This window comes from Astyanax mexicanus, chromosome 17, assembly GCF_023375975.1.
Source record: "Astyanax mexicanus isolate ESR-SI-001 chromosome 17, AstMex3_surface, whole genome shotgun sequence".
In the NCBI taxonomy this organism is placed as follows: Eukaryota; Metazoa; Chordata; class Actinopteri; order Characiformes; family Acestrorhamphidae; genus Astyanax; species Astyanax mexicanus.
Window position 1 is genome coordinate 39,233,819 of NC_064424.1, and position 17,067 is coordinate 39,250,885.

Sequence of the window (17,067 nt, forward strand, 5' to 3'; positions counted from 1 at the left end):
CTACTCAATTACAGTAAATGTAATTCATTACTTTCCACCTCTGGTTACTACAAGATTTCTTATGTGTTCCTTCATTGCCTGGATGACTTAAGTATTGATTTACAATGTAGAGAAAAAACATAAAACATTAAATAAGAAGGTGTGTCCAAATTTTGTTCATTTGTTGATACATGATTATTAGATATAGCTACTCTTTCACAGAGTAGTTATGAATTAAATTGTGGAAAAAGATCATTCTTACACATATGATCTGAGTACAACAGTCTACTTTAGGGGTGATACTTATGATATAGTCTATGTGTTCCAAAAACATATAACGTTAATAAGGTTTTAAAATCCTGAGAGTCACAGTTGATTATAATAAATTGTCAGTTAAAATTTGAGGCATCATATAAATAACATGTTTCTTAAATACTTGTACTGTGACATCAAAATAACTTTTAATTATGAAGATATTGTAGGAAAATAACCTCGCCGGCTCATTTTAACCCACTTACTTTAGCGAAGTATCGAAGGGTTAAGGTTTATATGTGTTTAAATGTGTTAATCTAACGTTAACCAGCCAGTGGCAGCTTTAGCTCGCTCGCTAAACAGAGTGTAGCTACAGAACACAGGCAGCAGCTCAGAGTGAAACAGTGACGCTAAAGAGCGCCTCCATATTTATTCAAATACAAAACAACCAAACTAAACCCCATAAACCCAGAACAGCCGCTCACCTGCCGCGCTCCTGAGTTTATACCGCAGAACTCACAGCTAACTCCATCACAAACTTCTCTCCCCAACTCCTCCTCCCAGCGCCGAGCTCGCACTGTGCTCAAACCCGATTGGCTGGTTCATCTACGACGAGCCAATCAGGACCGTTGTTTTTAAACTGCTTACGTTCTACTGGTTCTACTACTGTTGACGGAAATGTCATATTCACTGGCTTTCCGCTCAGCAGATCTAGCTGATCTAGCACTCATGCGGATCCACCAGCCTGCAGATCTGCCTGTTCTACCTTACAGAGGTTGTGATTTACAGATCAGACAAAAGCAAAGCCAGCAGAAAATTAAGTTATTTTAAGGAGAATTTCGGTGTGAAATGGACTTGGATTGTAGTGAATCATAAGGAGCTCTAAAGTGACTTCATGTTTAAAAAAAATAATGCGTGGCCATGACTTATTAAGGCGTGGGAATACGATTCTAGGGCGTGGCCACAACTTTTTAAAGGATGGGAATGAGATCCTAATGTTTGGGAATGAGATAATTAAGGCGTGGCCACGACTTAATAAGGCATGGGAACGAGTTAATTAAATCATAGTCATTAAGGCGTGGCCATATGGTCCTCTTATTTCACAGCTAACAAAGCAAGCAGCTCTCAGGGGTTGTGCACAATATGACTGCCTAATGCCAGCGTCTCACTACATGACTTGTTGAGTAATCAGGCTTGTGCTGTTCAGACTACATGACTGGTTGTGCTGTAATCACAGACAACTGATCGGCAATTACAAGATATTTTCACTGTGGAAAAATGCCAAATTACCTGGCTGCTCTCCAAAAACAAATTTATCACTAGAACATGCCAGAATTAAACACACGAGAAATAGCAATGTCATGCAGAGAATCTCTGTAGAGGAGACTATGCACTGGCAAAGAGTCCAACATGAATAGATTCATTTGAAGCAACTAACTAAAAACAGTTTATACACTTCTGATCATCTTATAATGAAATATGTATGTATGACCTCAGCACAGAATCATATCAAATGTTTCAGCACCACAGATTTAGTTTTTTATCTTTTTAAACTCCAGTTATAAGCCTTTTAAACATGCTCTAGCTGTATCTCTAGCTGGATCAGCTTGCCAACCAATCAGCTCACAGTAACAGTACTTTACAGTGTAAAAACAGTTTTCTGTAGACAAACGCTTTCTGTGCTTTTTTTTGTAAAATAAATTAATTTTAAACTCATTTCTAAAAGTAAAGAAATACTCAGAACTAGTAGTTAAATATTATTTTTAATTTAAAGTTTTAGCTTTTAGCTCCACCATGGTTCTCTCTTTCTACGTAATTCCATTGGCATAAGTAGCCGATGCTCCTGACTCCCAGTTGCTGACTGGATCAGATATTTAACATGCCAAATATTTGCCAGGCATCTGTGACTGGTCAGCGAGCTGTAGGTGACAGCTCGGGGAGCGTTTTTTAGTAGTTCAAACTACTCGACTTTGCGGGCTCCAAGTGATCCCCGGTTTGCCTTTAAGCAGAGTTTTTGTCGGTGATCAATGAAAAAGTGTCAGCAACTGAAAAACTGTGCTAAAATCGTGTGGTATGAACCCTTTTTAAGTATGCCATGTCTCACTGCAAGACACTCCAAAATATCACCATAATTCATTCCAAGACAAAAAAAAAAAAAGAAAGAAACCATTTCAATTAAATTTTCTATTAAATTTTCTTTGGATTGGAGCTTTGTTGTAATATTCAGATTCTTCATGGGCATTCATTTACAGAAAAGCAAGCTTTATTATGCTCTGGCTATGACTTAATTATCTCGTTGCCATGTCCACAACTTAAATATGTCATTCACATGCCTTAAATATCTCGTTCCCACACCTTAATAAGTTGTGGCCACGCATTAGGATCTCGTTTCCACACCTTAATAAGTCATGGCCGTGCTTAATTTTTTTTTAACATAATGTCACTGAGAACTTGCACAGAAGTGCACAGGTGATTATTTATAATTAAAAACACTGTTTATACACACAGTACCTTCAGGTAGATCTCCAGGCACTGCAATCTTGAATTTAAGTCATAATAGCAGTTGTTACAGTTTCCCCCAATAAACTTACCCTTTCACTCCAATATTCAAATTACATTGTCACGTCTGGTGTTGTAGGCGCTCCCTGTCCTTCCACACTTAGCTCCAACGGAGGTTCTCAGTCTATCAACTACAACACCCAGAATGCACCACACACTGACATCACACACTCTGCTGATCACGTGACACCTCACCTGCCCAGGAAGTCCTGAATACTGATTACCTGTACTATTTAAGGTCTGCTCACACACACACGCCACGTATTGCCTGGTTTCGCCCACATTACAAAGCGTTTATCTCTGTTATAGTTTTCTTGTGTATGACCTTGCTTTAGTTTTCTCGACTCTGATTTTTGCCTTGCCAACTCTGTGGATTATTGTGTATTACCTGGACTGCTTATCGTTTACGTTTTTGGATCTTCTCTGATACTGCCTGCTTCGTGTATGAACTCTGGACTGTGTATTGTTTCTGATTTTGGATCTTCTCTGATACTGCCTGCCTCGTGTACGACCATTGGACTGCCTCTCTATCCGGTAATGGTCTCTCCCTCCTGGTTTCTGTTTAACAGTGTTCACTACCTGCTGCTACTGTTTTGTTTTGTACCCTGTGGGTTTTTAATAAAATGGTTCCGTGAGTGTCTGTATTCTGTACCCCATCATGACATACATACACATTATTACATTCACCCACATAAAGATTCACTCTATTCCAACAACTCCCTCTTGGTGCATTGGTGCATTACTTTTATAAATTAAATTAAAATAATTAAAACAACCCCACTTCATTGTCAAATAGTAGTTTTTAATAGTTCAAATTGGTTATCTTGTTTACTTCATACATTTTCACTTTACATTTTGTTGTAACATTGTAAATTTTACACACAGTGCCATATTAAAATATCCAACCCTCAAATTCACTCTGTCTAAATCAGGGCTTCCAACATCCTCCCATTGCATGGTACACCTGTAAATATAATATATAATATATATAATGTTTGTCAACTTCAACTCAGTACACTGTATACAGCCAACACTAAATTATTTTAAAATTGTTTTATATTTTAAAATTACAAAATGTATTTGTTCTCTATTCACTTCTAAAAGAATGAACCCAATAAACACAACAATCAGACAATAATATTTCACAATGTTCTTTTTGTATCTGCTGTATCTGATTACCATTATTATCAGTAAAAGTTTTACTGGTGTAGAAAGACACACACATCAGTCACAACAGTCACGAAGTCACACTAGATGAACTTGTGACTCATGTGACAGTGCTTGCCTGAGCACTTTTTAACTCTGCCTTACTGAGGGGTTCCCCTTTCTGATCTTAAACACTTTCTGAGGTTTGCTTTAGTGGAAAAAAACAAAATGTACAGCGATGCGGCTTCCTTAAAGCCCACCTGCCCCCCTGATGAAACCCACTGCCCATGATCCACAGTTTAAAACCACTGGGGTAGATTACAAGTTACTCTCTCACAGATTAGTTTTACTGAGTGCTTTTTTAGTTTACTGCACACCAACATATATATATACACACATACAACAATATATAGTACAGGCCAAATGTTTGGACACAAGTGTCTTTATTTTCATGACTATTTACATTGTAGATTCTCACTGAAGGCATCAAAACTATGAATGAACACATGTGGAGTTATGTACTTAACAAAAAAAGGGGAAATAACTAAAACATGTTTTATATTCTAGTTTCTTTAAAATAGCCGCCCTTTGCTCTGATTACTGCTTTGCACACTCTTGGCATTATTCTCTCAATGAGCTTCAAGATGTGGCCACCTGAAATGGTTTTCCAACAATAATAAAGGAGTTCCCAGAGGTGTTTAACACTTGTTGGCCCCTTTGCCTTTACTTTGTACATAACTCCACATGTGTTCATTCATAGCTTTGATGCCTTCAGTGAGAATCTACAATGTAAATAGTCATGAAAATATATTATAAGTATTGGAACAGTAAGGATAATCCTGTTATTTTTTTGCTGTGGACTGAAAACTTTTCTTTCTTTTTTTTTTGTTTGGACATAAAAAAAATACATCAAAAGATCAGCATATCAGGTTTGCATTCACATCTGGATTTGATACACATTTCTGAAAATATCACCTTTTGTCTGAACCCACCCCACACAAAAGTATTAAAACAGACAAACCTAAAATAGATTAAAATGAATAAGACTTAATATTTAATTGCAAATGCTTTTCCAGCCATTCACTACAGCTTCTTTCAGTTTTTTTAGGGGGTTACTCCCTTCAGTCTCCTCTTTATCAGGTAAAACGCATCCTCTATAGGGTTTAATTCTGGAGATTGGTTAGGCAAGTCTAAACCTTCCACGTCTTGCTGCTAATGAACTCCTGAGTAGTTGGAAGGGTTCCTTGTAGAAAAATGTTCCTGTAGACTTCTAATTACATAATGTGTTCCCAAAAAAAGCCATGCAAGCCCAAGCCATGACATTACCTACACTGTGTTTCATGTGGATGTGTTGTGTTTGAGATCTGAGATCTGATCATGTTTGAGATCATGATCAGATCCTTTTTTTCTCCAAGCTTTCCATTTCTCTAGCTTTTCCACTACATTGGTATCACAAGATTCATTTTTATCTTATCAGTCTATAATCAGTCTGTATGCATGTCTTTGTCTTTCTTGACAAATTCCAGCCTGGCCTTCCTTTTCTTCTTACTAATAATGTGATACCTTCACTCTAGGGTCTATCTTTACCACACTCATAATGATTCTGTCATTAACTGCTGTGGTTTCCTTTGGTCTACCTGTTTGACATCTGTTACTTAGTACACCAGTAATGACTTTCTTCTTTAAGATATTCCGAACAGTTCTACTGGCCATGGGCAGTATTTGTGCAATGGCTCTGATAGATTTCTCTTCTTCTCTCAGCTTCATGATTGGTTGTTTTTTCACTTATAAAACATTCTTTGTTTTTCATGTTGTTACTCATTTAACTATAAATGCACAGTCTGCACAGGCAAAACCTAAATTCCAAATTTGTCTTTTAATATTAAAAAGAAATGTCTTCAGTCTACAGCAAAAATAAAGAATTTGGTCCAATACTTTTGGACAGAACTGTTTATACATAAATGGCACTATTTCTGATTCCACAGGCAATGTACATGCAAGGAAGTAAAAATGAAGAGAGAAAGATACTAATAGAATATCATACATCATTACAAGTTACAAAACAAATGGCAGTGTGAGTGAGTAATAATACAAACCATAACAAGCAGCAACAAGCAGACAATGTACAGAGTGTCCCATCTGTAGAAACAACAGAACAGCCACCACCTTCACAATCCAGAAGAACAGCTCACCCTAATGTAGTAGATTATTATGTATACATTACTGTTGCCTTTGGGCTTTCTAAGAACCAATCCATTCCCAAACCCCACCCATCCCCTCCTGTTCCTGAGCTCGTTCTACTTGTTGAGGTATTTTGCCACAGAGTGGTAGGCCAGCAGGATCTCGGCGTCGTTGGGACAGGTGTAGCGGAACTCGTCCTGCTGGTAGGCTTTCTCCAGGTACCTCGTCAGACCCACGAGCGCTTCAGGAATCACAAAATCACGATATTTCCGACAAACAACCTGAGGAGAGAGTAAACGGTGCATTAGATCTTTTAACCTACTCATCCCAGACAAAACAAGTGAATATATTTTACATTTTATTTATTGTTTTACTGTTTTGTTTATTAACTTTTAATGAACAGTCCTATTCTTGAGTATCAAAATGTTGTGATAATTATAATGCTTAATAATCTCTTAATAAATGACAAATGACTAGACAACTTAACCATTCAACAATTCTTTTACTGTTGTAAGAACTGTTAATTTTGTTATCCAATAAGCATATGTTGTATTACATTTAATGGAGTCAACTGATTAAAATTTTAATTTCAGTTAATTATGATTAATCAAACGTTTCTTCTTAGAAGCTTTATTTTTGTATCATTTGAATCTAAATTAATCAGTATTAGATTAGGAAAGTGTTTGCTGTACAGTGGTGGTTATACTTGGTCATTCGGATTTTATAGTTAGATAAGGGTCCAGGGATGATTTGCAGTTTGGGAAGAAGGTTGCAGGCTATATACACTATATTGCCAAAAGTATCTGCTCGCCTGCATTGCCTTAGGCGATGTAAACGCTATTTTTGAGCTAATCTGGAGCTACGTGAAGTTTGGAGGAATGTAGTGATTCTGTAGTGACTCTGCAGAAAGTTGGTGAACTATGCACTATGCTCCTCAGCATCTGCTGACCCTCCTCTGTTATTTTATACTCAGAATTGCTGTCGTTCCCAGTCTCTTCCACTGTGTTATATCACTGACAGTTGGCTGTGGATTATTTAGTAGTGAGGAAATTCATGGCTGGACTTGTTGCACAGGTTCTGCATCACAGTACCACGCTGGAGTTCACTGAGCTCTTGAGAAAAACCCATTCTTTTACTAATGTTTGTAGAGGCAGTCTCCATGCCGAAGTGCTTGGTTTTATATGCCGGTTGCCACAAAAGTGATTGGAACACCTGAGTTCAATGAATTGGATGAGTGAGCAAATTCTTTTCTGCAATATCATGTATACATATGAATATTTTAGGTGAATTAGTAATCCAGACTAAAATTACTGTTTTTTCAGCACAGTTAAATCATTTAGCAAGGCACTATTCATGACTCCATATAGATATTGTGTACACAATTAAGTGAAAAGTACCCTTTTTTCAGACTACATGGCACACCTGAAATCCTTAAATTTTCTCGACAGTGTGCTTTGTAATCCGGTGCGCCTTATATATGAATTCCACTAGTCAGGTTTTAAGGAGCCACTCCGCTAAAGTACAGCATTATAATGGGGGAGTTTTCTCTGAGGTTTCTGCATCATTAAGGCTGGGTGCAGCAGCATTAGCATTAGTCGCTAACCACAGCACTAGCTGTTTCACGGTTCAGAGGCAAGTATATTGGACTGTAGCCTGTCTGCGTATTAGCCATGTTTAATCAAGCTACGAGGGACAAACCACTATGTGATAGCGTCCTGGGTTACCAGAACACTCGGCACCAGATCAGGCGGCATTTACATCCCACTAGTGCTGCGATTAGCGGCTGACGTTAATGCTGCTACACCCAGCCTTAATGCTGGAGAAAATTCACTGAAAACTCACCAGCTCTTGCTTTATTTTTTAATTTTTTTTAAGAATTGCAATTTTGTTTCGTTAGGCGCTTCCCCCAGCATTAGAAGGAAACATAGCGACACCCTTCCTCACTTTAATGTAGGCACCCTTAAGATAGATAGATACTTTATTGATCCTGAAGGAAATTTAGCCTTATAATCTATAAATATATAATGTATAAAAATAGACCAGAAAATATTCTTTGATAATGCTCTTCATAATCCTGTGCGCCTTTTAATCTGGTCCAAAGAAATACGGTATTTAAAAAAAGAGAGAGTAAAAGAATATAAAGTATTAGTACTTTAAAGTAATGTACTAATGCTAAAGTGATGTTGCACCATGTGCTATTGAATAGAGGGAGGAGTAAGGGAAATAGACAGACAGAAAGTTCTAGAAACCTTGACGATGTGCAGTTTGGGTAGAAGGTTACAGTCAGCCAGTGTGAGGGAGTCTCCGTCCAGGTACTGCCGGCTGGACTGGCTGGCGTCAGGGTTCTTGTCCAGCTCGCAGGGCAGAGGGGTGAGCAGATACTGATCCAGCTTCATCAGGCTCCTCAGGAATTTCTTTTCCAGCACTGAAATATGTACAGTATATATTGGCATGTTGGCACAGAGAGGCATGGGACATATTTGTGAAATCATGTGGTAAACAGTGCACTTGGTTCTCACTGTCATTGAGTCCAGGGTTGGGGTTCTTGATGTAAGCAGAGAACTTGTGGAAAATGTCGTCTCCAGCTCGGTTAGACTCCTTGTAGCGGCAGCACAGTTTAGGATATCTGTAATGGCAAATGTGTTCCATGTAAAACTCTTTTACAACAACAAAAGTGAGTACACTTCTCACATTCATGCAAATATTATATAAAAAATAAAATCTGGAATCTGGACCAAAACTAGAGTAGGTCAGTGTAGAGCTTATATAGCAGCATAGATTTACTTTCCTCTGAAAAGAACTCAACACACACATTAATATCTAAATAACATAGATGTGGGTACACCTTACAATGGACACGTTCAAATTGTGCCCACAGTGTTAACATTTTGTGTGACTACCATTATTATCTAGCACTGCCTTAACCCTCTGTTGATAATCCCCTAAAACCCTGGCCATCTTTATGTAGAGCAAAGATTCTCTTTCTCACAGAGAGTTCTTGAATATCCAGAGGCCAGTATGAGAAAATTGTACCCAAAACACCAAATGTAACACCCTTGACGCCATTCACTCCTGAGACCTTGTAACTCTAACAAGTCACATGACACCAGAGAGGGAAAGTAACAATTGGACATATTCATTGTGAGGTGTACTCAGTACTGAGTACTTGATTATTTTTTTAAGGTTTTTAAGAGAATACAACTTTAGACTAGTTATTTCTCATAATTCTCATTATAAATAATTAAACTTGAAAAATAACATTAACAGTTATCACTGAAAAAATATATTAACAGAATGTATATCACGATAATTTCACCAGGAAACACACTCAGCCTGGATATCTTTAATCAATAAACTACAGTAAGATAACACATATGATAGAGCCAATACACCAAAAATGCTAAAATACACTGATTCATGTAAATTTTAAATGTTTGAATAAATGTTCGTGTGAGCTGTGGAATGTTTTAATGTTGCAAACATTTGAGAACTCCTGATCTAAATAAACTGTTATTTATTATTCACAGAAAATTATGAATGCTTCTAGATGAGCTACTATTTTACAATATAAAAATAAAAAATTCTACAATGAATGACCATAACTTTATAATATTCCTACAACAGTCTCAATATTTTAATCATTTCTCTAGGTGATTTCATGTTTTAGTTGTTTTACTATTTATTTATTTATTATTTTTAGCCATTTTTTTATTATTATATATTTTTTACTGTTTACTGTTTGCTTTTGTCATTACTTAGATTTTTGTAAATTTCTGATCCAATTTAGCTCAGCAATTTAACCCTCCCACTCACGAGGACTCCCCTCATCACTTGTGATGCTCCCAACACTAGGAGGTGAAGGGCCAGTGCATGCCTCCTACAAAACATGTAATGTCAGATTTTTCTTTGCTCGCATGCAATGCAAAATGTGCCCCGCCGGACAGAGCTGTCAGCTTTCAAAACTTCCACATCAAACCTGAAAAAGCATGTGGTGGTAAGTATTTTTATCATTAAACAATCTGCTTGAATTAAAAAAAAAAACATATAAATAGCAGTTAAGGCATAGCAATGACCTGCGAAACTATAAAAATACGGTTTATGGTCACATATATGACCATAACTTTTTAACAGTAAAGAAAAAAAATGGATCATAGAAACCTATGCCACTTGTTCTTAAAAATGTTTTATGGGCTGGTCTGAACAAATACTGCCTGAAAGTTCCAAATTATTATGTGTAATAATAGTTCATTAAAAACAATTTAATTTATGATTTGTTGTACTTATTTATATCAAATAATTAAAACTATGTAACTTTTACTCAAAGTAAATTTTAAATTTAGTACATTGTTTTACTTTTACTCGAGTAGATTTTTAGATGGGTACTTCTACTTTTACTTGAGTGGAATTTTAGTAAAGTCAAATTTTTACTTAATTACAATTTTTCTGTACTTTTTCCACCTCTACTTATTTTATATAATATACATTCCTCTTTTTTATTTTCTGATGTAGCTCAGTCACTCTCAATGTACTCTGAGTGTAAAAAAGTTCACTCATTGGTTGATTTTGTGCAGTGTATAATCAGTGTCAGTATTTTTTTTTTTTACAAGAAACATAAACACAGTTGTGTGATACAAGAGACATTATGATTAATGAGGAGAACAACCACTGGTGGAATTATGTCTGGAAATTATCATAATGCTGAACCCAGCTTCCGTTCAAGGATAAAGTCCCACCTGTCAACAAAATGACCCAATCGTCTAGCTGCTGATTGGTTGAGAGTAAAGGAGAGATAGCATGCTAATAGTAAAGCCCCACCTTGATGTGGAGATCTGCGCAAGTGCAGTAGCCATTCTAAGCTAAAACATCATGTTTTTGTGCATTATGGAGCCAAACGCTACAAACTAATTATGTCAGATTTTATCAGTGAAATAAAACATGTTGTTGAGATGGTCTCTCACCCTTCAAATAGATGGAAGGCTGGTCTTGTATAAGTGGATAAAACTGCCTTTTGGCATTGCAAAGATGCTTATACCCTTAACATACACTACAACACATTCCTTAAGTAGTTCAGACTGGCACTCACTGTGGGGGCGCCAGTGTCTCCTCCAGAAACTCCTCGATCTTGTTGGTGTCAGTGCGTACCTCTCCATTATAGATGAGAAAAGGCGGTTGAGAACCTGGAGCCAGGTCCTTCAGAACCTCTGGAGCTCTACAGACACAAATACAACCACATCCACCAAGAGTAAGGCCATGATAGAACTGTATATGCTAATGCTACATTTTAGGACCATTTTTTAACCCGCAGTTAATTAGTTGTTCTCTGGTAATTTGGGCTGCACAAACAAAATACTGTTTCAGCATACTGATCACACTGTGCTCATGTTCAATCTCGTACAAATATTCTGTATTTTGAAATATTACAAAGTAAAAAGACAATATACACTACCGTCAGATGTTTTAGAACACTGCTATTGTTAAGTAGTCCAGTAGCAGTGTTAAAAGACCCAAACAAGCAATGACTTTATTACTGCAATTCACCTGTCACACTTCTAATTCTCCTCCTCAATGCTGAAAATGAAAACTAGTCCATTGTTAAGTGTTATGGGTGTGCGATATCGTATTGGACACGATAATATCGTCAAAAGTTTTAAATATTGTGAACGATCTTATACCCTAAAATATCGTGCCGTATCACCCATCCCATTTCCCATTATATATCTACTAGAGACAGATTATATCTGTCCAGTTTAATTTATTTTACTTTAATTCTGGATATATGGAGATATTTGGAGTGCATTATTATTAGTATCATGACATTCTGGATCATTGACTTCTGTTAGAAATCTGATAAAATTATTGTATTTTTTAATATCTCACTTAGGGGTGTGCAGTATTATATTGTATGTAATAATAAAAAAATATATATATTTTTTTCTTGCAGTGTATAGTGTGTTTTTGAAATTGTATTTTAAAAAGTGTTTTGTCATATCACCAAGAGTATCGCTATTGCGAAAATACCATTAAATATCGTGATATTATTTTATGGCCATATCGCCCACCCCTTTTAAGTGTCACACCTTAGCCTTGTGTGTCTTTTTTTTCTTAATTTCTGTGTCCTTCTTGTCCCTGTCCTTAGTTTCTGTTTCTACAGCCTGTTTTTTGTTTTCCTCCACATCCGCTCCACTGCACATGGCCGTGTGTTTTTGTCATGTTCCCACCTAGTTACTTCTCCACGTGTCACTTGTCTGTGCCTGTGTAGAAATACCCCATGTGTTCCCTTGTTCTCTGTCATGCTTTTTGTTTGACCCTGTTGTGTTCTATCCCGCTTTATGGTGTGTGTATTGTTTATTTTTCTTTATTTAAAGCTCTGGCAGTTTACTCAGTTAACTTTTGTACCACTCAGAGTCACTAGATTTTGTACCATTTTAGGTTATTTACTGTATCTGAAGAGCTTAAACAGCCAAAATGAATGATTTTTTTAGCGCTAGTTTGCTACATTTGCTACATGTCAGTTTCTTCCAATATTACAAAGCCCTAATGTTAATCAGTAATTCCTGTCTCTATCCCCTCTCCATTACCTCTTCATGTCAACAGTAGTGAGGGTGAAATTAACCCCCTTCAGCCAGAGAATCATGAAGAGCCGCTGACAGAATGGACAGTTTCCAACTCCTTCACCATCATCACTTGCCTGTGGGGGAAAACAACACACACTCAATTATCCAAGATAACCACCATGTGTATTAATGAAGCAGTAACTTTAATACGTTTTAGGGAGCGCATATGTGTCAATATAAATATTCATATTTGATGCCACACATTGATAATGTATTGCTAATCAAAATGATACAATATATCACAATATTAATATTTTGTCCCACCCTTAACTCTCAGGCACACATTGTCCCTCACAGTACCACAGGCAATCAGCCAAAGCATGTTTTGGCTGAATGCCAAGCATTCCTCCACCAGTTGACCACTATTTGGGATTGTTGATGTCACTGAATTTTCCAGTGATCATTCCCTTTAATTCCATTGCAATCGAGTCAGTTTTCTCAGTAAATGGGTGTGACCAGTGTCAGACTGCTTTTTCAGTCTGTAGTTTTTTTTTTGTTCGTTTTTTTAGTAACATGACTCACAATCTATAGTGCTGCACAGATTATCAGCTTGATTCTATCACTCAGGTACGCCAGGAACTGCATGCATGTTTACCAGAGTCTCCAAACCAGGCCAGCCTTTAACCTTTCTTTCAGGCACTCACCTGCATCATATATGCAAATAAATAGCATTTTTAAAGGAATTAATAAAGTGTTTAGACTCACAACACATACACATTTCTGAATGTTACAAATACCATTCTTAGAATGTTCAATCATCTAGTAAAAGAAAGTTTACTAGATGTTCCTAGAGTGCTTTTATTCTTTTATTTAGTATTTAAGACATGTTTATAGCTGGAATGTTGTGTGAGAGACATTCTACTAACATTGGGGTACAAACCATTATTGTGTCACAGAATGTTTTCTGTAATGTTACAGGATAAACTTATTGGAACATTTTCAAGACGATTCTAAACATTCTCATACAGTTTTCTGTTAGCCGGCTCTTACCTTGATAAAGAGCTCAACCTTCGGTGCCTCGGCCATCTCACAGTTCCTCTGTTATCTGGTATTTTTTACCCGTCAGAACTCGAGCTCCTTTACTTGCTGACCCAGATGCAGTGTTTACATCACTTCTAACACGTCTAACAAGTCTAACAGGTGTAGATTTCCAGGTCTGTCCAATTACTGTGGTTCGAATCAAACAGGGTATCCCAAATCCTAAAGCAGCTCGTCTTATTCCAAAGAGTAAATACGATTTTGTTAAGTTAACACCCAGTTCAACTCTTCTTCCACTCCTTTTCTCTTTCTCGGCTGTTTCTGTCCGTGTTCCTCAGCTCCCTGCCTCTCACCACACCCCAAGCAGCCTTGAGCTCTCAGAATACCTGCCCACTGGACAGACCTGTCCTACCTGTCCCGCCATTTCTCTCGCTGAAGTCACTGACATGCTTTAAGACTTATCAGCACTCCTGCTGTTTCACTCCCAGCTGTCTCCAGAATCCACACACCAACACCACATGACACATGGCCTATTGTGTCTCCTTACACCACACCAGCACTGCTCCTCTTAATCCTTCCAGCATACCGCATTTCCTACATCATACATTTTAATCTATACACAGTCAAATTTACACTGTTAAATTAACTTTTAAATAATTTAATTGAACACTTTTTGGGTAGCATATGGTTCCACTCGCTACATTGTACAAATAATAAAATAACTCTCATCAGATTTAACTCATTTTACTCCACGGGTGGAACAACTCTCAAAAGATAATTTATTATGTTTTCAACTATAGATAGTGTTCATTTTATTTTGTTTAGTATATTATTATTTTGGTGGTTCAGATTATTTAACAAGCTTTAATATCAGATAAATGTAACCAGAGTAAAATAAAAAGCACGTTTGAAATAATAAATGTATTTTTTAAGGGAAAAAAATATATTCAAATCAATCTAACCCTTTGTGAAAAACTGTTTGCCCCCCCATAAATGGTGATTAATCACACTTTTTGGAAAGCTGAGTTCGACTTCACTACTAACCACAACCAGGCCTGATTTCTGCCAGACCTGTAGGATCAAGAAATCACTTAAATAGAACCTGACTTGCAACATGAAGCAGATAAAAGATCTTAAAAAGCAACATATTGTCCCAGAATCTGAAAAAAAGATGAGACAACAAAGTTACTGACATCTATCAGTCTAGAAAAGGTTACAAGCTCATTTCTAAAGTTTTAATACTGTAGCGGACCACTGGTGAACCTTCCCTGTAGTGACCGGCCAATTATTCCAAAAGGTAATGGCAACCCATCCAAGAGGTCACAAAAGAATCCAGAACAACATTTAAAGAACTTCAGGCCTCATTTGCCTCAGTAGAGTTTAAGGTCTTTGTCTTGTTGAAGTATCCAGCCCTGGCGCAACTTGTTCACTGATTCTTAAACATTGTTCTCAAGAATCTGCTGATACTGACTGGAATCCATGCAACCCAAGCTTATACATCAGAAAGCCAGAAATAAAAAAAGAAAAAGAATAAAAGAGGAAGAAAAGAAAAACAAGACAGGTGTAAAGTGATACTTTACACTCGCAGCCCTGGTGAAAATTTGCACTGTGTACAAAAATTCACAGTGTTAAAATCACAATATAAAAATATTGTATTTAAATTCACTTGCCACAGTAAATTCTTTTTCAAAGCTCCACTTACTGATGATACTTTGCTCCCAGCATTCTCTAACCACCATTATTCTTTGTTTTGGGTTATTGCAAAAAGCTATCTCAGAGATTTCAGCTGTCAGTTTCCACTATGAGGAACATAGTGAGGAAATGGAAGAACCACAGCCACAGTTCTAGTAAAGACCTGGGGCCTCATGTACTAAAGGTGCGTACGCACAAAAACATAGCGTACGCCATATTTCACGCTCATGGTCAGATGTGCTAAATTTGACTTGAACGTGAGAAAGTGCGTTTCCCCACGGCACTTTCATTTCGGGCATACATATGTTTTTTGTACGTATGTAATGTGTTTTGTCATTTGGCGACACTTAGAGGCAATACATTGAAATTACAACTATTAAGTTATCCTTTATGCACACATTGTAGTAAGTATTCTTGAGTAAAATAAAGTAAATTAATCAGACAATTTAATTGGCTTACAGAAATAATCATTCAACGTGTTTACACTTAGCCTAGATCATATAAACATGCATAAAAGTTTGCTCTGGAGTTGTTGGAGGTGGCAGTGTTGGCATTATTGGAAAATATTGCTAATGGCCGCATTCATTGAGAGCTCATTTTCCGTGACCATTATATTTTTTTGGCCCATGATGATGACTGGCTTAATAACCGTTTTAGATTTCCAAGAGCATAGGAGGATAAGAAAACGTGCGTGACATGTTGCTTCTTGGTAAGCAACTCATTTAAAGCATTTAAATGAAAGCATTTATTGTCCATCTTAGAATAATACAATTTAAAACATGGGTAATTATAAGTTTTTACGCTACGCGTATATAATATTAATAATAATAATAAAAATAATAATTATTCATTATTATTATTATTATTATTATTATTATTATTATTATTATTATTATAACATTATACTCTGCGTAATTGAGGGAGGAGTCCGGATTTTTTTGTGCGTACGGAACTTTTCAGGTCTGAGCGTACGGAACATTTTAAGTAGGAAGTCCATGCAAGTCTTAGTACATGAGGCCCCTGAAGTGGCAGAGGAGAAGAATGGTGAGAACAGTCATAGTCAACCCACAGAGCACCTCCAAAGACCTACAACATCATCTTGCTGCAGATGGCGTCACTGTGCATTGTTCAGCTATTCAGCGCACTTTACACAAGGAGAGGCTGTATGAGAGAGTAATGCAGAAGAAGCCTTTTCTGTGCCACAAACAGAGTCGCTTCAGGTATGCTAAAGCACATCTCAACCAGCCAGCTTCATTTTGGAATAAGTTGCTGTGGACTGATGAAAGTATAATTGAGTTATTTGGAGGGTGATATGCATGGCAGAAAAAGAACACAGCATTCCAAGATAAACACTTTACTGCTCCCCACAGTAAAATGTGGTAGTGGTTCATTATGCTGTGGGGCTGTGTGTTCAGTGCAGGTACTGAGAATCTTGTTAAAGTTGAGGGTCGCATGGATTCCAGTCAATATCAGCAGATTCTTGAGAACAATGTTCAGGAATCAGTGAGAAAGTTGCGTCGGGGCTGGATACGGGATACTGGATATTACTGAACTGGAGTTTGGTAAAGAAGAATGGTCAAAAATACCTTCAACCAGAAGCCAGATTCTCATTGGAAGCTTTAGGAAGAGTTTAGAGGCTGTTTTTTCTACAAAAGGAGGATCTTCT

General features: G+C 37.0%; 2 protein-coding genes across 4 annotated transcripts in view; both read right to left on the reverse strand.

Moving 5' to 3' along the window:
- pnpla7a (patatin-like phospholipase domain containing 7a) overlaps nucleotides 1–835 on the reverse strand; it is a 67,778-nt gene extending 66,943 nt beyond the window's left edge. For both annotated transcript variants that reach the window (XM_049466403.1, XM_022676486.2), the window contains exon 1: nucleotides 717–835. The gene's annotated coding sequence lies outside the window, so the exon portion shown is untranslated. The remainder of the gene's footprint in view (nucleotides 1–716) is intronic.
- Nucleotides 836–3,571: 2,736 nt separating this feature from the next.
- On the reverse strand, nucleotides 3,572–14,081 carry clic3 (chloride intracellular channel 3). Of its 2 annotated transcripts, none has more exons than XM_007230833.4 (6): nucleotides 13,722–14,081; nucleotides 12,696–12,805; nucleotides 11,201–11,326; nucleotides 8,637–8,743; nucleotides 8,367–8,542; nucleotides 3,572–6,398 (listed from the first exon to the last, which is right to left on the reverse strand). In XM_007230833.4, the coding sequence occupies exons 1-6, from the start codon at nucleotides 13,755–13,757 to the stop codon at nucleotides 6,234–6,236; spliced, it is 720 nt and encodes a 239-aa protein (XP_007230895.2). In that variant the 5' UTR covers nucleotides 13,758–14,081; the 3' UTR covers nucleotides 3,572–6,233. The 2 variants fall into 2 exon arrangements, with proteins under 2 accessions (XP_007230895.2, XP_049322506.1); XM_049466549.1 differs by lacking the exon at nucleotides 13,722–14,081 and adding an exon at nucleotides 13,254–13,359.
- Nucleotides 14,082–17,067: the final 2,986 nt, after the last annotated feature.